This window comes from Trachurus trachurus (genome assembly GCF_905171665.1).
Source record: "Trachurus trachurus genome assembly, chromosome: 1".
Lineage (NCBI taxonomy): Eukaryota > Metazoa > Chordata > Actinopteri > Carangiformes > Carangidae > Trachurus > Trachurus trachurus.
Window position 1 is genome coordinate 22,839,135 of NC_139891.1, and position 22,221 is coordinate 22,861,355.

General features: G+C 39.0%; 2 protein-coding genes across 2 annotated transcripts; both read right to left on the reverse strand.

The window, feature by feature from the left end:
* Nucleotides 1-139: 139 nt before the first annotated feature.
* On the reverse strand, nucleotides 140-15,199 carry abcg2d (ATP binding cassette subfamily G member 2 (JR blood group)). The gene is made up of 16 exons (XM_083975541.1): nucleotides 14,036-15,199; nucleotides 11,875-12,106; nucleotides 10,730-10,789; nucleotides 10,513-10,627; nucleotides 9,939-10,091; nucleotides 9,691-9,848; nucleotides 9,143-9,294; nucleotides 8,828-8,929; nucleotides 8,397-8,647; nucleotides 6,046-6,128; nucleotides 3,644-3,733; nucleotides 3,420-3,541; nucleotides 3,157-3,311; nucleotides 2,366-2,455; nucleotides 1,612-1,730; nucleotides 140-1,471 (listed from the first exon to the last, which is right to left on the reverse strand). Exons 2-16 carry the CDS (start codon nucleotides 12,084-12,086, stop codon nucleotides 1,324-1,326), a joined length of 2,010 nt encoding a protein of 669 aa, XP_083831667.1. The 5' UTR covers nucleotides 12,087-12,106; nucleotides 14,036-15,199; the 3' UTR covers nucleotides 140-1,323.
* Nucleotides 15,200-15,388: 189 nt separating this feature from the next.
* Nucleotides 15,389-21,670, reverse strand: ppm1kb (protein phosphatase, Mg2+/Mn2+ dependent 1Kb). Its single transcript, XM_083975553.1, has 7 exons — nucleotides 21,534-21,670; nucleotides 20,213-20,738; nucleotides 20,016-20,116; nucleotides 17,529-17,694; nucleotides 17,212-17,356; nucleotides 16,817-16,951; nucleotides 15,389-16,563 (listed from the first exon to the last, which is right to left on the reverse strand). Exons 2-7 carry the CDS (start codon nucleotides 20,680-20,682, stop codon nucleotides 16,432-16,434), a joined length of 1,149 nt encoding a protein of 382 aa, XP_083831679.1. The 5' UTR covers nucleotides 20,683-20,738; nucleotides 21,534-21,670; the 3' UTR covers nucleotides 15,389-16,431.
* Between the last annotated feature and the right edge of the window lie 551 nt (nucleotides 21,671-22,221).

The following is a 22,221-nucleotide window of genomic DNA, read 5'->3' on the forward strand; positions in this document are numbered from 1 at the left end:
AACAACCAGTGAAGCAAACCATGACAAAATCTTATCCGTTTTATTTTATGCACTCATTTACACTACATTTTAAGTATTCAGTCACACTTTATTCTATGTAACCCATATTCTTGCATGGTCACAGACTAAATTACTTCTGGTTACAGCTGAAATTAATTGGAATGATCAGAAATCCAATTATAACTGTGATGCTACCGCACGCACATCAGTACCCCAACATTGAATTTCATGACTGCATTGAAAAAAAATCCACGCTAAATCCAAGATTATATCAACTGTTTATAGTGGTGTCAGAATATACAAATGCATGTATGGAAGTTTGAACAACAGCAAAAGTTAACACACTAAATATCTACCTAACATAGATCTGCAATATCTTCAATTACAAATAATAGGTTTTAAGGGAAAATCAAAAAAGATAAAATTCAGTGTGATTTGAAATGGGAAATTTTGCAAAAGCATAATAAATCATCACTACTTGGTAACACAGGTATTGAACAAAAGACACAGTCTGATTTGAAGATAATACACCAAATGTAAATATTCATAAATAATGACAGACATCTTTGAAATACCACAAACCTTTACCTTGTTTTAGTGCCTTTGTCTCCTAACTTTTCTCTACATTATAATGTCTAACTAGTTTCTGAAAAGTTAACACAAGGTTTGATAAAAAATAATGTTTACATTCAGGTATGTATTTGCCCTATACAGAATATCAGTGCAAACCATAGGTATACTTACTTGGTTTGACATTTTCACAAATTGAATAACTTGCTTTCTCGCCTGGAGTTAAATGAAGAGATCTGTTCTCCCATATCTCTGCATTCAAACTACTCTAATCTAGATCCAATTGTTTTTTGCTCATATTAATCAGGAAAAGTAACAAATTCACTGATTAAAATATTCATGTTGTATGGGCCAAATTTATTTCCTATTTTCAGCGGGAAAAAAAACAAAAACCTAAAAACACACTGAACCTGAACTGCTCAGCACTAAACAAAGTAATGATGAGCTGGCTACAGAAAGGTAACTGCTGTATTTCTTGGTGAATGACAGTGAACTTATCTAACTCCAGGCTGCTCCTAAAATTTAAGAATGTGCATCCAGTAAATTTACATTACACTGGTGAAATGTAGCAGGGGCGACTGAAAACATCTGGTGCCTGTCATTACAGGTGGCAGGTCAATGTGTTTAAGTTTAAGGCCACTGTGCTCCTGGTAAAACAAGTTAGTCTGTAGCGCTGCTAACATTTCACCCAAAATGTTGTATTCAACATATCTTTGTGAACATCTACTGTAAGTTGGATTCAGGGTGAAACATTTAAGTGAACTTCTTGATGTTGCAGAGTTTCAGGTAGGCGACGACGAGGAAAATGACCGACATGACAGCCAAAGCAACATGGTTCTCCCACAATCCCCATGTGGTGTACTCTATTCCCAGGTAGTCCAGATACTGTTCCCCTGTACATCTGAAACAGAAACATGTTCCACTCAGATATGACAAATCATAGTAAAAAATGTAAACATTTACCTTGAAGCAGCTAGATGAGTTGATGGTGTAAGGCTGTAAAACGCCCAACAGAGAATATACTATGTGAAGTTTACTTACGTCAGGCCTGCTGTGCTCACGCTGCAGTTGGTCCTTAATGCTGATTGTTGAATGTTGGCGTTTTGGAAAACAGCCTCCTCGCAGAACTTCAAACCCACAAACTCGTTGATCTTTAAGGCCTGGACACAGAAAAGTAAATATGTGCTCTGGGGTTAAACTGCGTACTTTAGGCATGGATAGATGATTGAATTGGTCACTCAGACGGCCACTGGACCAGAGCGCCTGCATTAACAGTACTGTTACTTGTTTGGATGTCAGCTGAGACACACACAGAAACACACAGTGATGCAAAATTAGGACATGGAATGACAATTAAGAGAGACAAAACGATCAAGTAAGGACACAAAAAAACAACTAAAATGGCCACAAAGAGATGCAACACAACCACAAGGATGATAAACAACAGCAAATAATTATAAAACAAAACAGAGACACAAGGCCTTCGGTAAAGCCATCATTGCAAATATTGCTTGATAAAAGATGATTTGATTTGGTTTATAATAATAAACCAAATGAATGAATTATGAAATAGCATATAAACATGAGTCTGAGTCTTGACCAAGCTTCTTGCAGATACACTGGTTATTCTGATGATGTGTATGCATCAATTAACCTTCTTGGACACATACTGAGTATACCTGATGGTGACATGATGTACTGTAGAATCATCAAATGTGCGTCTACCTTTCTCTGGAACAATAAATATACACAGTAGTTCTTACTTTAACTTAAATTTCATTATGTTTTAACTTACTGCGAGGCCGTAGCGAGGAATACTGAAGTATTTCAGCCAGGCCAGCCAGTCGGTGATGCTGGGCAGGTTCACCAGAAGACCTGAGAAAATCTAAGAACAACAACATGAACTTATTCACTAGCAGATGTTTTGATGCTGCAGCACCAGCACAGGTGTTACTGATGACATTAATTACAGCTCAGTGGCACAGCTCGTTAACACCAGTCACACCTGTGCTCTCCCTGCTATCAAACATCACTTTGTCATTTAAATACATTTTTTACACCTTCACCTCGAAAACTATTGTAGATTGTGTGTGTGTGTGTGTGTGTGTGTGTGTGTGTGTGTGTGTGTGTGTGTGTGTGTGTGTGTGTGTGTGTGTGATGTGCATATAATACTGCTGCTAACACTACTGCATTATTATGTGTTCTTGTGCTTTTGCTGTTAATGGCTTTAAGAGTTTTTGTCTTTGCACATAAAGCAAGTTCCAAATACTGTAGGTGCAGTTCATTATAGTGCATGGAAGATTTCAACTAGTTGGTTAAACCATTAAAAACCAAAGAAGTAAAAGAAGAATGTTATTTTAAATCCTAGTGTAAATCCATAAAAAATCAAAATATGCCAAGGTTGGATTTTGGAGAAAAATTGATAAAATAATCCACAAATCATTACAAGTATTTCTATTTAATGAAATAGTTTCTGTAAGATGTAAGTATCATGTAACCTCAACGGTAAGGAAGATAAAATACATAGAAGGGGAAAACTGGATGTTAAGAAGTGTCATTGTTTTTATGAGTTGCTGTGTCTCTCACCATCATGAAGACAAAGGCGATGGTCATGAAGATGTTGGCGAGAGCCACGACGCTCTGGTCAGCCGAGATGGCCATGGTCATGGCTGTGGCTGTGTAGGCCACCAGAGTCACCGTCAGCGTAAAGATGAAGAAACACGATACTGTGGACTTCAGCCCTGACACACACAAACACAAACACACACATGGTTATTAGACACTAAATAGTGAAGCAGTATTGAATCTACTACTCAAAAGTATTCCACAAATCAATGAATTTGTCTCACCGATCATAAAATAGACAATACAGCTGAAGATGACGGAGGTGATGGTGCGCAGAGTGACGTCAGACAGGATCTTTGAGAGGAAGTAGACAGACACTCTGTAGTAGCCACTGATGTACTCATGCCTGCCAAGACAAAACACAGAGAGAAATCTTCAATAAACATGAGCCCAGGTCTCTTTTCTCTCTTTCCCCTCGGTGAGACGTGACGTTGGATTATTTACGTACACAAACAGTTTCCTCTCAATGATGAAGAGCTCAGCTGCAGACACAGTGCTGAAACACTGGTTGGTGGTGATGAAGAAGAGGGCGCCCATCCTGTAAGAGACGACAGAACAAAATCTGCTCAGCGATCTGTTTAATATCCTACTGGAAAACCTTTACCTCATAACCCACAAGTGGAGTCAGTTGAGTAACAAATACAACAGTTAACCAAACAGAGGACACTCACACCTTTACATACACACTATTATCATGTGTTTGCATTATCCCAGTTAAATGTTGTGTATTTGAATGAATGAATGTGAATTTATTTTGAAATATATTTATATAAAAAATAAAAATATAAGCATGCATCATCAAATCATAATATGCACAAGTTAAAAAAAGGAGTAGGAAGAGATGTAAGTTCTGTCTTTTGAAGGTTTTTTTCTTTGTTTTAACTGATTTGATTTGAGGGTTTATGAACACAGTTGTGTATCGTACAAATGAATTTTCTGATATGGGGTGTTGGATTTAAATCCAGACTGAGCTAAAACCGACCCCTATTGGTGTACGTCTCAGGGGTGCATGTGGTATTTGTTCATGCATTTTGAAATGTTGGTTATGTCCTTTCTATTTTCTCGTATTACTGTTTACACTTCCTCATATGGGATCCATTGTTTCTTCTGTACACTTTCCTTCTTGTCGATCTTGTTCCATTAGAGCCCCCAGTGTTAAACAGTGTTGAATTGTGTGTTGTGCTCCATGTGTAACCACATAAGACTTCAAAATTAACTGACTCCACTGTGGCCCTAAGAGCTGACCTTACACCTAAAGAAAAGGAGGGAGGGACGTGAACGACTTGAGACATTTAAGCCGCATACACTGGTGTCTGCCATACTGCCTATGCATTGACCATGAATTTAATGCCATTAGGTCCTTATATTCCACTGAAGCATGCACAGACAGAAAAGAGAAGGAGACCATTGAGATTTCTGTTGTGCTTCACTGAGCTTGTGAGTACCAGGTTGTGCCTAATAAAATATGGTAAGAGGATTAGCTATGCAGGAATTGCTCTACTTTTCACACTTCTCTATCAAAAGTGACCTTGACTTATTATATGCTTTCTAATAATGAAGACATTCTAGATACTAAAGTCATTTTAAAAATGTTGCCACAAAAATACAGTTGCTATATTGGTGTCATACATTTATCATGTGAGAAAAATCCATTTTATTCTCAGTTTATAACAGGCATACATGTGGATGCATCCCACACAGATACTTAAACGTACCAGATAGTAGCAAAAAGTTAAATACAAAAATGTAACAATAATAATTTTCTTATTCCTAACTGTCACAGTAACAAAACTTTAAGAAGGTAAGAAAAAGTTTAACTAACCCAGAAAAAAATGTGAATGTTTAAATCTGCTCCAACAGGTGAATGAATAACTGATAACGTCATTTAAGTTGTTAAAGCTGTCATGTAATATTTCTACAATGTTTTTGTCTCTACTTCAGGTATTTGCGTCGGTGTTAAAGCAGATATCAGCTTCACGGCCGTTTCGGCTAATGCTGCGTTCAAGGCAGGCTTTTGAAACCGTAAGTTACAGCTTCAAGTCACAACTACGACTTGGTAGCGTTCCAGGTAACCCGTAGCTCGTGTTTTTACCATCCTGTTGTCTGTGAAAGTTCCCTATAACGGCCACTCGTAACTTCCGACCCGTGAACTCGTACCAGATCGAACTGGTATGACTTCACAGGAAGGAAAAACACAAAGTACGAGTTTCTTTGAACGCACCATGAGTTAGCAGCCCCCGCCCTTGTCAGGCATCAATTGGTCCTCGTGCTACGTCACCACATTCACGCGCATCCCTTGGCTGCACACACAGCCCTTCATGCCGTTCTCTCTCCTCATTGGATAACACTTGTATCCCACAAGGAAAATTTTCTCCTCGGGTTACAGCAGAGCAGAGTGACGGAGAGACTCGTGTTTAGGCTGAAATACTTCATGTAAGTGATTGCTGACGGAAAATAGGACTATTTAGGACTTATATTAACAAAAACATTCCACTGATATCTGCTTTAAGCATATTAAAATATGCATCATATTGTGTAAAACTATTATGTTATTTACAGTTGGTTAACCTTGCACCCCTGGGTACATGGGAATGTACACTTTTAGAGACAACAATCTTTCTGCTTGAAGGATATGTGAAATCTTGAATTGATAATAACATATTCATTACAATAATACATTTAGTGATTCTATTATAAACTGGTGGAACATTTTGTTGTTGCTACCTGACCGATAGATAATAGGGTTTTTACTCAAACAGTTTTTACTGATAATGAATTATATATAAAATATCAACATCGGCCCCCACAGCTTTTTAGGACATTTGTGGGTCATGTTGTAGCAGCTCTCACCTGTTTTGAATACCACTCTGGTCATCTTTGACTCCGAAGAAAATGGCTCCTACGATGAGGGCGAGGAAAATGTTGACTCCCATCTGCACACACAGAAACACCAGACACTTAGACAAAAGAAAGTTATGATGAAAATCTACCTGGCCAGGTTTGTAAAATACATATCAGTCTGCATTGGGACAAAACTTGTATGGTCAGCTTCCATTAAGCCCTTCATACAACACTAAAAACTTCATAAAGTGCATTTATGTGTTGTGAGACGGGTGAAGCTGTATCAGAAAACTCTGTGCTAGTTGAGGCTGTACACTGAGACAGCTGCTCACAAAGTTAAAGTTTTATATTTTTGAGACATTTACCTCTGAGGTTATTTGGAAGAAAGGGGCAAATGTTGCTAAGTGTAAAGGGATGAACTGAGCCATCAGTGCAGTTGCAGTGCAATTTAATCATACAGCTCTATTAAAATTAAGCAATATCGTCACTGACAGAGGAGCCGTTGTTTTTGGGGATCAGGGGTCAAGTGGACACCCTGCTCCTCCTCCAGACGGACATAGCCTAACTGAGACAACAAGCAGACCTGCTGGTGGGGGGAAGATGACAGAAAAAAGTCAGAGAAGTGAAAGCGACACAAGTTTTAATCCCAACAATTTACAGATTATGACAGGACTAAGCGGTTCCCAGGGTGAAGGGATAAGCCAGTAAGGTTGAGCCTTTTTCACCTCATTCCCCTCAGTCCCTCATGTGAAAGCAGGGCGGTGAATGGATAGGTCATGACGCCATCATGTGATGAGTCCCGGAGCAGGGCCAAAGGGGCTTTGGCCAGATATGATATCAGTTAAGATCCTGGCCCAAAGAGGCAAGAGTGGGGTCACAACAGTCACCAAAGCCGATTATGGCGCCCACGCCACCTAAAACCCCTCTTGAAGGATTATTTTGACTTATTTAGGCCCAATTATCTGTTAATAATTCTTAAAGTGAGGAGACTTCTGACGGCATTTTGCCGCCATGGGGTGACTAATGAGAGCATTAAGTGGTGACCCCTCCAAAGCGCCGTCTATGCATCCTGTCCATGATGACACTGGTTAGAGGTATTGGACAAAGTAAAGGTGATGTTGGTGCAACATTATATTTAAATATTTGACCTTAAAGACATTAAACTAAGAAGTAAATTAGAGATTCTGTCAAAGCTGCACATTGTCTCTATTCTTCTTTTTCTTTTGTGTCACTGTTGTCATATGTGCTTTTATTGTCTATATTTTAATGTTATACTCGCCCTCTCCCTTGCCCCTTAGGAAGTCTTTTACCTCCTACCAGGCCATTGCCTTAAAGCAGAAGTGAGTGATATATTTGTGTTAATATAAGTCTTAAATAGTTATATCTTCCGACAGCAATCACTTACATAGAGTGTTTGGACCGAAACACGGGTCTCTCAGTCACTCTGCTCTGCTCTGAGCCGAAGAGAAAACATTTATCGTATCCTACAGTTTTTATCCAATGAGGAGAGAGAACGGCATGCAGGGCTGTGTGTGCAGCCAAGGAACGCCGTGAATGTGGTGACGTAGGGACGACGACTGTTATGGTGCGTTCAAGGAAACTCGTATTTTTCCGACCGTGAAGTGGTACCAGTTCGATCTGGTACGAGTTCACCGGTCGGAAGTTACGAGTGGCCGTTATAGTGACTTTCGCCGGTAAAACAGGTCGGAAAAACACGAGTGGGTTGCCTGAAACGCTACAAAGTCGTAAGTTGTGACTTGAAGCTGTAATTTACGATTTCAAAAGCCTGCCTGGAACGCAGCATTAGCGAAAACGACCGGATCACTCACTTCTGCTTTAATAAGAATGTATTCTTAGCAATTCTTGCCTGGTTAAATAAAGGTTTACTACTACTACTACTGTCACGAAAACTATAACTTCACACTCAGCTTGTATGTGTCTTACTGTGAGACTTGACCTCCTTGAGACATGACAGCAGAAAGCTGACACTTTAATATTAACCTGACACATTTATTTAAAACAAACTGTGCTGAGCATTTTTGTCTTGTAGAGCACTGGCAATGAAAAATTGATACAATCATAATGTGCAGATGATTCAACAACCTAAGAATGAAAGGGATAAAAATGTATCTTCATGGTGGTAGCAGCTAATGATTATGATTTTGAATGATGATGGACTATTTTCATAACTATGAAAATAATTCAACCTAATTAATTTTGTCAATACCCTACTTTCTGCTTTAGTTTTTTGTCCCTGCTTAAATCTTGAAGATCTGTAACCTGACTTGGGCTTGAAAAATTAATAATACAAAACTTGACGAGGTAGTGATGTATTGTAGGTGAGTAATGTGGATGTTTACCTGGGCAACAGATATTTGTGGGTTTAACATGAGGTTCTGGAAAGTCCTTTGCAGCACCCAACGTAGCTGGTGGAAGAAGGAGCTGTGGTAGGTGATGGTGTGGGATTTGGGGCGTGAGAAACACTCCTTGTCCTGGACGATGCGGTCCAGCTCGGCTCGTGTGTCGCTGGAGTAGCTGCAGTTCCTGTACTCCTCTATCAGGCGCTCCTCGATGCTCTGCCTGGAGCTGTTGGGCTCCTCAAAGTCCAAATCTGACCATCCAACACAAATTACAATCAAGTTAAATTTGTTCATTTAAGCACACGTTAATTGTACAAAATATTTTGCAAAGTTTAAAAGTCCATCCTATTGTACTGACAGAAGAGATCTTAGTTCTAGTAATTCTTTATTATTATTCTAGTAATCATGGCTTGGTTCATAGATGGCATTACCTTCAGAGCCGTGCACTTTGGTGATGGTGGCACCAGTGAAGTCTCCATTAATAACATCCAGGAAGAAGTCAGCTGGGTTGTTGTGGGGCTCACAGGGATAGCCTCAAACAATCAACACAAGCATCCATGTCAAATATCCACAAATGTCAAATGTTACATACATAGTGGCTAGACTGTATATAAGCTAGAGACTGATACTTAACCATATATAAATGTGGTAGTTGCACAATTACCTATGTGTCTTATTAAACTTGACATTGAAAACATAAGGAGAAGTGTAAAAATAAACAGTTCAGTAACAATCAGTTTGTTCACCGATGTTGGCAAAGTAGTCCAAAGCGTTGGGCGCTGGTCCATGGTACACCATTTTTCCACTAACCAACAAGGTCAGAGTGTCAAATAGTCTGTAGATGGAGTAGCGAGGCTGGTGGATGGACATGATTATAGTTCTTCCATGACTGGCCATTCTGAAAATAGACGTAGTTAAAGTTAGATGTAAATATATTTATATTACAGTAAATACAAAAAAGCCACCTCCACAGAGTCAAACATTTGTGTTGGAAAATTCATAAACATCTCCAGCATCTCATTATGCTGAGTGCATAATCAAATATGATTTCTCAATTTTTGTCAGTAGTTTTAAATCTAATATTCCCTGGGGGGTTCCACAAGGATCAATCCTGCCTTTTTGCTTAAAAATAAAACGATTGTACAGCATGTTAGGTGGCATCCTGTGCATTTATGTGGTTTGGCTTCCATGTGGCTTTGTGTCATGGATGCAGTTGAGAAATATCTGAACACAATCCATGTTGAAATCAAGGAAATAACAGGAACAACCGACAGACTTGTCTGCTTTTATTTACCTTTTCAGCAACAACAACACAGAGTTGGCAGTGCTGGCATCCAGCCCTGTGGTTGGTTCATCCAAGAAGAGAACTGGGGGATCAATAATCAGCTCCATACCGATGTTTGTCCTCTTCCTCTCTCCTCCTGAGATTCCCCGCGTCATCTGTGTGCCCACCTGGAGAAAACACCCACACCAGAACAACACATCAGCCTTAACCTAGATCAGTAGGTACAAGGTGAGGTGAACAACTAAGGTATGTTGGACCTTGGAGTCGGCCACTTTTGTGAGACCCAGTTCTTTGATGAGATGATTGACTCGAGCCTCCTTCTCGCTCGGTGGCACTGAGCTGGGGAGACGCAGCGCTGCAGAAAAACGCAGGTTCTCCCTCACAGTCAGAGTGCCCATGACCACATCCTCCTAGGAGGGAGACAAGGACTCAAGGTCAAACATCTGAGACACCGAGGATCAATTATTGGTTTCTATTGTCTTGCTCAGCTGAAAATCTACGTGTCTGCACACACGTAAAACAGAGAACTCATGTTTCAATAGATTTTAGCTATTACTAACAAATGGCAGACGAAGTTAGAGACTAGCTGGGGGAAGTATGGGATGCTTAACAGCAAGATGTTTTCCTCAGGAGGACGTTGGAAACTGAAGACTTTAATGTGTGAGATGGACACAAATTAAATCAAAGTGAAAGCCAATGTTGTTCCATGTCAGCTGGACGTGTAAATATGCAACCGTTTGCCATGTTAGTGTTGTGTTTGCAGCTTTTTTTTTTTAAAACTATACCCAAATGAGTTCATGCTACTGCAAATAAAAATAATAGTAAACACACCTGAACCACGTAGCCAGAGAGGCATTTGAAGTTTGGGGGCTGTGGCGCTCCATCAATAAGCACTTCTCCTGAGAGACCTGACGGATCCTTCCTCGCAGCCAGAATATCCAAGAATCTTTAAAAAACAAAACATGGATGACATTTAATATTGCAACAATAAATACAGACTATTCTCAATATTTTTTAAAATTTATTTTGCAGATCAGGTATTACTCACGAAGATTTTCCACTTCCAGTGGGTCCGAGAATTGCGTTCAGGCCGGGTCTCATAATCCCACTGCAAGACAATAACACACAACTGTATGTAACCAGTTCAACACAGATAAATTAATTCTTATATGTCTTATATTATACATGTATAATATAAGACATGCACTCTACTGTATCCGTTTTACAATAAAAATATCAACGGATTGAAATGTTTCTTTGTTGTATGATGATCATTTCCTCTTCCTAGATTTCCTTCCTTCCATTAAATATAATTATATTTGTAAAAGGGATTTTTGCAGCACATATAATAACCATTTGATGAAAGTTGCAAACAAAAGAAAACAATAAATGTGTCAAACCACTAGGAAGAATTCAAGAGCCAATCCTTTGACCTCGGAGCAGTTACACAAAAACACCAGGAAGAGTCAGAGATATAAAATGGAATTAAAAGAGTGAATAAAAGCCTAGCAGTGGATCACGTGATGGTGTTTAATTCGTTTCCCTGGCAGACTGCTTGCTCTTTAGCGCATCAGAGAGATTATATGCAAGAAACCATGCTTAATATCATATAATTAACACTGAGGTGGGAAAAGGCCCAAAAACTTGTGTGAAATTATTCATTCTTCCCTGGGAAATGTCAGCTGTATTTAATAACATCAGAAACAAACCAACGTAAGAGTCTACTCACTATTGTCCTGTTTTGAATAAAGATATTTAGATACTCATATTGAACTGACATTAAGAACCACAATGGGTTTTTTTCACTGCAAGTTCAAATTAACAGAATCAAAAAAATGATTGGTCTGTTTTGCTACTTGTTCCTGGAAATTACAGAAATCAAACATTTCATGATTGATTAAAATAATTTGTCTATATGTCAGAGAAAAGTTCAAATAATTTAGCAACAATCTGAAATATCATTACCTTTAAGGATTTAAAAGATTTACTACTAGATTTGATTTTTTTTAACAAAGAAAACATGAATTGACCGATGTCACAGTTCAAATACCAACGGATGTCCAGGAAAATCTAGGCCAAGTAATCAAGTTTTTTTTTTTTTTTTTGCTTTGAAATACAAGTGCATAAAGTGAGAAAGATGCAAAAGAAAGACAAGAAAGCAGTTCAGGAGGGTGCACAGGTTTTACAACTGACTTGAGGTCCACCAGTATCTCCTTAAGACTAGTTTTCCTCTTGCAGAAGAAGCCGCTCCTCAGCTGCACTCTGTACTGGATGTTGTGGAAGCTCACGGTGGATCCACACGGCTGCTTGCTCTGGTCCACGGCTGTGATGACCTTTGACCTGGCCATCCCGTTGGTGCCGATATCTTCTATCATTGCAATGTTGATGTGATTGGCTCGCTCCATTGTCCTCAGCAGCGATCGCCCTGTCAGATTAAATGTTATAGAGATCAAGTGTTTTACAAGCTAAACAATAAACTAAAATTTAATTATAGATTAATAGATAGATTAATTAATCTAAAACGCACTCTTGTGGAAGATGAAACACCAAACCTTCTTGAAAATAAAAAGCAGAGGTGATATTTCTGTCTAGTAATAAAGTACTAAAATTATAATATAAAATACTGTATGTTATGGTGCCCATGCTCTCAAAATCATACCTAAGAAACTATTGTCAAATAAATATCCTTAAAATACATTATAAAATAAAAAATGAAAGTAATTGTTCTGCAGAAAAACTGTCTCAGTGATATTTACTCTTACGATTACTACTACTGCTACTTAATATTACTATCATCATACAGAAATGCAACATTATTAGATTGTTAATACTTGTACATCAGTGTGTAACAGTTTATTGTTGTAGCTGGATGTGGTGGATCTAGTTTGTGGTTTCCGACTTGTTTAAATTAAAATGATTGTTTACAGGGTGAATGTCTCATTTTGAGCCGAGCTGTCAATGCGCTAACAACTCTTGCACGCAGGTTACACAATACGTTTTTTTAAAAGCTAGTTTGTGTCTTTTGCATGTAAAATTCTCACGAAACAAGTACAAGTGTACACCGATTAATACACTGGAGTAAAAAGTGCATTTTCCTCTAAAATACACAAGATATAAAGCAGCATTCACCAATGTGATGAACTTGTAACTCAAATTTATATTAAGCACAGTGCGTGGTTGATGTTACTTTCCACCTTGTGCGTGGCTGTGGTTTAAATTGACTAAAAGATGTGATTCATTAGGATGTGTGTGGATCTACCTCAGCTAAGAAAGCCATATGCAACACGTGGAGGACTGAACTTAACCAAGTTCTGTCTTGGTTGCAGGTTAAGTTCTGCATAAAAAATATAATGTGACAACAGAACATGAGCTTTGTGAATTGTGGATCAACCATATCCAAATGTTGTCAGTTTTGTCAGAAAAATTTGTTTAATCCACAGCGAATTTGTCATATTTTAATGCCAGAAACTTGACACTTGGCTTGATTTTTTTTATTTGTTTAACGTGCTAAAGCTATTTGAGAAAGGACACACCACATAGGAAAGAGCTGCCAAACATCCCCTCATATTATAAATAGATTTATACTGGAGTTTAACATAAACAGCCAAATGTTTGTGAGCGTTGGTGTGTCTACATGTCCTGCTGTAGAAATCTCATGTTCAGCTGTATGTGTAGAATATCTCAGTCACCAAATAGCATCATTTCTGCGCTGGCAAATCCTGCCCCGAGTACGGTTAGGTTCAATTTGGAGGATTTGGAGGCATTGGCGTTTTATCTTATATGTAAATATTTGATATTTTAAGTATCCGTCTCTTTCTTTTTTTTTTCTTTTTGTGCGTTTTTATTGTTCTATGGACCGCCTCTGTGTCTGAAATAAAGCGTTGAATTGAAATGAAATGAATTGAAAACAGAAAAAGGCGTAAAAGAAAGAAATAGGCTAAAATACAGATGAAGTTGTTATATCTTGGCGAAGAACTTTTAGGTTCTAAATTGAAATACATTTCTTACATCACTTTCTCCTTCATAGATGAAAACATACATAAATAAATAACAGTTTTCAAAATAAAAAATACTAAAATCACAGGTACACCGTACACAAAAAGATGCTATTATTTTGGATTTTTCTTACCATTGCTGAGTGAAATTTGAATGCAAAAATATATATTAAAAACAATTAGCAACAACATTGCAATTTTCAGTTCATCAGGTGTACCATCCTAAATTAGGGAGGAAGGTAGCCCACACAAACACGCTTGATGATGATCTCTTTTGAGAGCAGAAATTAAAACGTGATATACATATTGTGGAAATAATCATCGTGCAAAGTGAACAAAGGTTTTTGTAGCAGACTTACCGAGCTGTGGGAGAGTGCGGGGAGGCTGGTGGTGCAGACTGACGGAGCTCAGAGACTGGGCAGGCCGACTAACATCAGCTCCTGACAGCAGGGACCGGTGCCTCGCACAGTCCACTGGGGTCCCACCAAACTCCACGTGGTTTTAATCCTTTATTTACCACTCAAGTAGACATGAGCGATTTCAGCGGAGGCCGCCTACTTCTGTCTTCTCACACAACATCATCACCGCAGTCTTCCCTTTATTTCTGTTCAGTGTGAAAATGACAGTATTACAACTTTGCTACGGTTGTAAAGGTGTTAATTAAGCATCAGCTCAACAGTTAAAACTCGGACAACGTCATTTTTGATGTGTAATTTTTTTTTTTTAATTTAAGTGCTACAAGCCATTTAGATCAAAAATACAGTACTATCAGTGTTGTTGAAACTGTCACATTTAGGTCCCAGATACAGGTCGCACAACTACATTGATTACATGTGAAAGGCAGCGACACAAAAATACAGTAAAGAGAGTATTGACCGCACTGTGAAAGATAAGTTCAACAGACCAGGAGGCTTGTAAGGAGGACGTATGAGGCATATAATAGACAAAGTCCTTAAAATAAATCGAGCTCTCATTCAACATGTAGATGAGGAGGAAAAATAAGTATTTACAGAACATTTATAAACAGCGTTTGAGGAAAAACTGATAGCTACATAGTTAGAACAAGTATACTGATGAACATGGATATGGTTGCGCATGTCTAGTTTTAACAACCACAAAACAAAAACAGTGAACAAAAACTGTACAATGGATCTTATGGTTTGAGTCTAGTCTTGCATTGGAAGTGTCTGTACTCACATTAGATCAGCCAAGACAACTAAACACAGCTTAATTACTCTTAATACCCTACAGGGTTTGATTGATTTAGTCATGGAGGGCATTGAAGCAAACATTCACATTGTCATACATGGCTCTTAGCTGAACAGTTCTTTAGTGTTGCATTAAGTGTGCTTTCCTCTTTATATGACTGACTAAGTGGTCAAAATGCTGAAGTACAGAGTTACAGTTCAAAGGTATTGTAGCCTTACACACAACACAAGCACCAGAGCAGAAGTACTGTGCATGTCAGATATTCTGATATGAGAAAACTTTGCCAAGATATTTAGTAAATGTAACAGAGAACTATCAGTTGTCCAGATATACATAAATAGAATTATTCACATAACACAAACTGTACATTTCTGTACCCTGAACACCTCAAAGCGCCCCAACGACATGACCTTTTTCTCCCCAAATCAGTACAGATAATAACACTTATACAAGCCTGAGCAATGTTTAAATTGCAAGAAACGTGAATATCTTCATTTCCTTTAAAAAAAAAAAAAAAAAAAGGTCAGCTTCAGCCACTGAAACGCTCCTTTCACACAGTCCACTAGTGCACATTAGTGAACATTCAGGGGCTTTTTGTTCATTTCTCCTAAACCATCCCCACTGTGCAAATACGCATCAAAGTTTTTCCAATGATGCTCACAACAGTATTAGAAGTACAAAGAAAACAATGAGTGTAGACCCTTGTGTGTGGAGAACTAAAATAAATGGAAGAGCAACAGTTCAATTAAATTGACCAGGACCAAAGCGTTTTCAGAGCTTCAACTGTAAATACTTCGCTACAGTCAAATGCAGACGCTTTGACCCACAAGATGGAGAGGAGGACCTACACACAGACTTATTTTTGCTTTTGATAATGATATTCCAGTTGCTTTGGAAGCTGAGGCTTCACATATTTGTACATGTTACTACATTGTGTTATTCTCATACGAGGGTTAAATGAACTCCAATTAACTGAAAAAAAATGAACGCAATTTGTGTACTCAGCCCCCACTCTTTGCTGTGTGTGTTGTCCCACTGTTAACACTGAGAAATGGTCCAGAAGTAAAAGACTGAAAACTTAAAAACGAATGGTAAAAATCAAAATGTCTTCAAAATGCAACTTATCTACGTTAAGTTAACCTTGAAAATAAAAAAAAGTGCAAACTTGGGCATTATGAAGAGCTAAATGAGATAAAAATGTATCTGAATGGCAGACGACCAGGAAAACCAGTCTTACATATTTGCAGAGTGACGACTTCACTTGTCAACATGAATTCCTGCCTGCCATTCAAACACTTATCAGTCATTGGCTTGCTAGTAGATAAAACCTTGTGTAAGGAGGATGTTTGATTTAGTGCACTTCATGAATTCCCCGCCTCCTGATTCTCAAGAGGACAACAAGTATCATGCTACTCTAAATAACATGTTGTAACCCTTACGTATATTATTGTTTGGGCAAACCACACTCTTTATAATGTTTCCTCAAGGGCACCAATTATTGCACACATTGATTAAGTCCACAGACCGCACAGTTTGAGTCGACGTCCTACGCCCACCGACCACTCGACACAACACTTCTGCTGAAGGAGAAACTTGCATCCGAACTCTTGTGCTTTCCCCAAGCGCCGAAGGGCACCACAATAATTGTGCTGTTGTCTTCCGAGCCATACTGAAGAGCCTAAGAGAGAAGACCACCACAAATAACCATTACTGGATAATTTACTATCTGAACTATTGTCTCTGTGCATTCAATTATCACAAGAAAAGAACAATGACCAGACAAAACTAAACAAGGACGTGGCGTTTCAAAGAGAGAGAGATTAGCAGCTTCAGGATGGTTTATTTCCACCGTCATTATCATCTCAAATCTCTCCGGCTTCATTTATAGTGGAGGCCAACACTATAAAAAAAAAATGAAAAAGGCCAAGTACCTGGTCAGATATTCTCTGTGCTGCCTCTTTGGGGTCGTGGCACTGGTTGATGACATTGCAGATTTCCTGGCTATTCATAATGAAGTTAATGCCGTCTGTCGTCAGTGCCAGGAATGTGTCATGGACATGGTGCAACTAAGGGAAGAAAGGGAGAGGAAATATTTTTTTAATCTAATTTCAATACATTTACATGGAGTTTATGCGATGAGAGGATGAGGGTTTGTTGTGCTTTTGATCACCATTAGACCTACAGTATGCACTTCCTTAGCCTCATCTATATTAAAAAGACAATCTATCGTCTATATTAAAAGGACAAGTAAATCTGATTGACAGGAGCTGTGACACTGTTTACACAGAGAAGGTGGTAAACTCAACATTTCTTTTTGCAAACCTACCAATATTCTCTTGGTTTCAGGCTCAGCAATGACCCCCATGTTCTTCAAGTCAAAGTCTCCAATGCTGCGCGTCATCGCCAACCTGCCGTTGACATTTGGCTGCCCCAAACTGTTCCAGGTAATGAAACCCCCACTCTTCTTAATCCTTGAGGCAGGAGGAGAGACAGAGAAGCACAATCACAGATTATGTTATTAACAATATGGTTAAAAATAGTAACAATACATCCCCAGACTTATTACTGCTAATAAACCTATCTCAGGACTTTTAAATATATATCTTTTTTAGCCATATGTGCTGTATACTTTGTTCTATGCACCTTTCTTTCTCGTCTTTCCTCTCAGGAGTGTGGTCGACAGTGAGTTTCACGGCCTTGCCCCTGCGGCACAGCATGGCGCGGCTGTCGCCCACACTGCCCACCACCAGCTCAATGCTGTCCCTCAGCAGGGCCACAGTGGCGGTGGTTCCTGCGTTCATCCCGGCTACTACAGAGACATAGAAGGAAACATCAGCGGTGGAAGGAGCCTCAATGGTACACACAGAAAATCACTGTTCACTAATAATTGTTCACAGCAACCACATGGGTGTATCTCACACTCTCACATCCACACACACTAACACATGAAGACATGGGTGGGGAAGTCTTATAGTGGATTTACAGCGAACTAGAGATTGCACAGTAAACAATAGGAGGCAGTCACACATGCAGATTGAACTGTTTCAGCACAGAGTTGCGGTCCAGAGCAAATGTTACAGCAGAGTTAGTTTAAGTCTAAGTTTAAGACCTAAAATAGTAACAAAATCAACAACTGACACAACAATTCTCAGTGTCTGGTATTGGGATTGATTTTTGAAAACAAGAACTAATCTAAAAATGTAAACTACTTCCCTAGAATTCATCATTTTGTGTTTCTTCTGTGTTTTGTGTGCATTTCTCTAAATGTACTCAGCAATATGCTTCCAGCCAGTGTTACGACTGGCAAAGACTGTTTGAGCAGTGGATGTGTACACTCAATGACCACTTTATTTAGTACGCTACACAATCTGTTGCAGTTCAACACAACAGCTCTGCCACAAATTCTACCATTTTCAGTTTTCATTGACATTGTTGTGAAATGTATTAAACTAATTTCACTTTATCACTGAGGTTATAGTTAAAAGGAGGTGCTGTACTGGATTGCATTGCAACATGATGCCATCCAGTGCAGCACATCGGCAACTGTCTGTGACATCAATGGAAAAAACCAGATGGTTTTTAAATTAACACCTCTCGGACAATGTCAACAAGAACTCAACACTGTGTGAATGATGGAAGTGGACTTGATGACAGAGCATTTGTATTGGATTGTATTTAGTGTTCACTGTGTGTAAAGGTATACATAAATAAACACATAAACGCTATAGTTAAGCTCCTAAAGAGGTGATAAAATTGAGGAAACAGTAAATAACATGTGCAGATTATCTGTTGACATCTGAATTATACCTCTCTCTCTAGCTCTCCCTCTAAATAGGAAGAAATAAACAAGATAACTTACTTGAGGCTTTAGCATACACATTTTTAGCCTGTTTTGCATATCAAACATGCTGCATCTCATGGACTAAATCTGCCACTGACACATACATCTCATACAATTTGTCAAACTGAAGCACTGTCTCACACGAAGCTTTGCATACACTTGGTGAGAGAAGAAAAAAGAAGAGAAGGAGAGAGAGAGAGAAAGAGAAGAGTGGGAGAGAGGAGTGAGAGAAAGATAGGGAACCTTCCAGTAGTCCAGGATTTAGGACCCGCTGGACTCTCCTTCAATATCTAGCCTCTCGTCATCCACATTGGTGCCAAGGGCCTCTAGCTCTTAGCTGGGTCAGCAGCTGCCGTAGATAACATGCACACACACACACAGGCATATTGGGACATTTCACACAGCGTGGCTGTTGTATGGCCACGTTATATGTATACTAGCTTGTATAACAAGAGATTAATTACCTTAATCAGACATAATTCTGTTTGAAAAGTCTAGGGAAACATGTAGATTTACTATTAAAAAAAAGGTTTTATATTCATTCGTTCCAGCGATACTCGTCATTACCCCTACTATCAGTTTCAATGACCATGCTAAACAACATGATTTGCATATTGATCAAATATCAACAGATGGGTGACAATTAAAGGAAAAAACAACATAGAGTGTCATTGTCATTGTAAAGTGTTTGGTCACCAGTAGTTGGTATAAACTCTTCGAGCCTCTAGATCTTAGATTGAAGGATGTAGACACCATTTTAACAAATGTTATTCCCTAAATTAAAGTTTATGATGGTGGTGCAGTATGTTGCTTAACATCAAATCAATCTTCCATTGATAATTACCTCGGTTGAGGTCTGGTGACTCTTCAGACAACACAATGCGATTCATATTTCTGTTCATACTCATCAAAACCCCATCAGCAATCCCTTGTGTTATGTACAGTATGTTAAGATCCACATTTGTCATGTTTATTCAGGTTTTTCCTTTAATTTGTCGCCTGTCTGTATGTTAAGATGCAGTACTGGAAGCAGTCAAGCAGCCGTGTTGTGTTGCTCTACTTGTAGCTGGTTTATTGCATGTCAGTTACTCAGTAACTCTGGGTCAAATGACAGACCTCTAACCAAAAGTGCTCAGGTTATGTCAGTTGGGAAATCCAAGGCTTCAGTAGAATAAGTAAGTTGGGTTTTGAAGAGAGAAGAAACAAATGTCATTACATCAGTACAGATGAGTGTATATTAACTTTACATACACAGCATGTCTATGTGCATGTCATGTGAAAGAACCTACCATTTGGAGAGAAGTGCAAGTGCCTCGCAAGAGCTTTGTCGACTTCAAGGAAGGCCTTTGTTATCACTTTTTCCAGATTGGACTCCTTTGTCACAAGGTCCCTGAAACAACAACCAAATAATTATGCTTTTAACAACAAATCAGATTCAAATGGTTGATTAGTTATTTCTTGCACAATGACTTAACAACTTCCTTACTTGATGATTTTCTCCATATTTCTCTCACAAAACTCAGCTGCTTCTAGTCCACCATGCCCGTCAAAAACAGCAAAATAGAGGATGCTGTCGGTCATTTGGGAGACCTGAAAGCGATCTTCATTGTCCTTGCGTTGACCAATGAGTGAGGCACACCCTACTTTCGATAGGCTGACTTTGGGTATGGGCTTCCCATAGCGAATGCTGGGGGGCAGCAGGATGGGCTCATCGATACGATTGTCCCAGATACCAAATGAATCCCAAGTGGTGGGCTGGCCGCTGCTGTCTGGATCAAAACGTGTGTTGCTGTGTCTCTGTTCTGAAGGGCTGTAAAACTGTCTCTGAAAAACCATCAAATGTGCGTTGCTGTGCTGTGGCAGTGGGTGTGGGGCTAGGGCCATCTGAAAAAGACCGCTGCGACCCACATAGAGCCCACTGCACCTCGCTAGGCGCGCAAGACAGGCTGCTGACATCACCCTCACAGCAAGGACACTGGCGAAACTCTTGATGCAAAGGAAGATTGATACCCCTGCACAGAAATAAGAAATTAACATGTTATATTTTAATGAGCACAACTGTACTATAATGTTACAAATGTCGCAGCTGCTGCTGTCAACTTTGTTATTTAGGGGAAAGTCTGTTCAAACTAATCATTACTCAAATACTTCAGATTCTTTACATCTCAGAGTTAACAGACACAGGTTAACATGATGCAACAAATGCACTGTATTACAATCTGCAATCTGTAATAGAGCAGAAAACGTTAACTAATTGTGGAAAGGATAAATGTCAGTACATGTTTTGATACCTCCAGCCAATTATTCAGTAAGATCGCTAAATATCACAAAATACTGACCTTTATAGTCTCAGACTTTACTCTATCTGTATATAATCGATATACAATGATCTTCTCTCTTCATTCACTATATATATAGGACTACGTTTAAATAAAGTAGGATATCGTAAACATCAAAGTTAAGGTTTCACGAATGATGCAACTCTCGACTGATAGCTGTTTGGGCTAAACAGGCAATGTGTTCCTCGGTAATACATGCATGTTTATGTATGTTTCGTGTCCGTTTTTCAATGTAAATACTACAGATATCCAAAAAATAACGTAGGATTGTTGCAACTACGAAAAAGCAGTATTAAGTTTGCGTTCATGGCTTTTTGCTGTGGCTGCGTTAGCATTAAGTAGCTAGCTGCGTAATCGATAACAGTCGTTAGCTGGTTAGCGAGCTAAGTGGCTAACACTAGCAAGATATTCACGGTTTGTGCAGTTCCCTCAAGGTCGATCTCTTTTTGTGTTACTTTAAAATCATACCTTAGATGTGGAAAATATGTTGTTCGTATGATTTAATCCTCTGTTGGTTTCTTGATGTCACTCACTGACAACTGAATGAAGACCGCCGCCGCCTTGTTGGACGCGTTTCGCTGTGTTGATTTTTCCTTTCAGTTGTTATCAAACAAGGCCTGTGATATGACCGCGCCAATCAGCGTGCTGGACGCGTCTACGCCTCCATCGACGCCCCTAGTTCCACGCAGGTGATTGGACGTTGAAACGATGATTGACAGCTCTTTGCACCAATCATATAATCGGATACTTTGGCGTCCCGCCGCCAATCAGAAAAGCATTCCTTTATGACGAGGCTGTTGGCAAAGGCGAGTGGCAATGTTATGTCTCCGCGGGCTAACTTTATTGAGTCGTACTTCTGTTTAATTGCCCTGGTGCAAGCAAAGATACTAGCTCTAAGGTGTTTCTTCTTATTCTTTTTTAAATTGCTTTGTTAACAATTGAATATGCAGAACAATGCTGTTTTAGCCAGGAGGTTTATACGGTAGGTACATAGATAATATACACAAAGAGTAGGGAAAAAACAAAATAAATAATCAATAAAAATGTACTGATTAAATAAATTTAAAAAAGGCCAAAATAAGGTTTGTTTTCAATACCTTTTGGTTTTCAAGTTCACCAATAGTGGTGCTATATTGATACAGTGCAAAAAGCGTGT

Bases quoted from the DNA above. Each gene is read 5' to 3' on its own strand.
- abcg2d (XM_083975541.1), bottom strand. From the start codon at position 12,086: ATGGAGCGAGCCAATCACATCAACATTGCAATGATAGAAGATATCGGC. The intron at 8,648-8,827 runs GTAATGCCATCT...TTGGATGGTCAG, and splicing joins CAAAGTGCACGGCTCTGAAG to ATTTGGACTTTGAGGAGCCC. The intron at 1,731-2,365 runs GTAAGTTAAAAC...TTCTGTGTCCAG, and splicing joins TTCCTCGCTACGGCCTCGCA to GCCTTAAAGATCAACGAGTT.
- ppm1kb (XM_083975553.1), bottom strand. From the start codon at position 20,682: ATGTCAGCAGCCTGTCTTGCGCGCCTAGCGAGGTGCAGTGGGCTCTAT. The intron at 20,117-20,212 runs GTAAGGAAGTTG...TTGTTGTTTCAG, and splicing joins AATATGGAGAAAATCATCAA to GGACCTTGTGACAAAGGAGT. The intron at 16,564-16,816 runs GTACTTGGCCTT...CTTCTCTCTTAG, and splicing joins CACAGAGAATATCTGACCAG to GCTCTTCAGTATGGCTCGGA.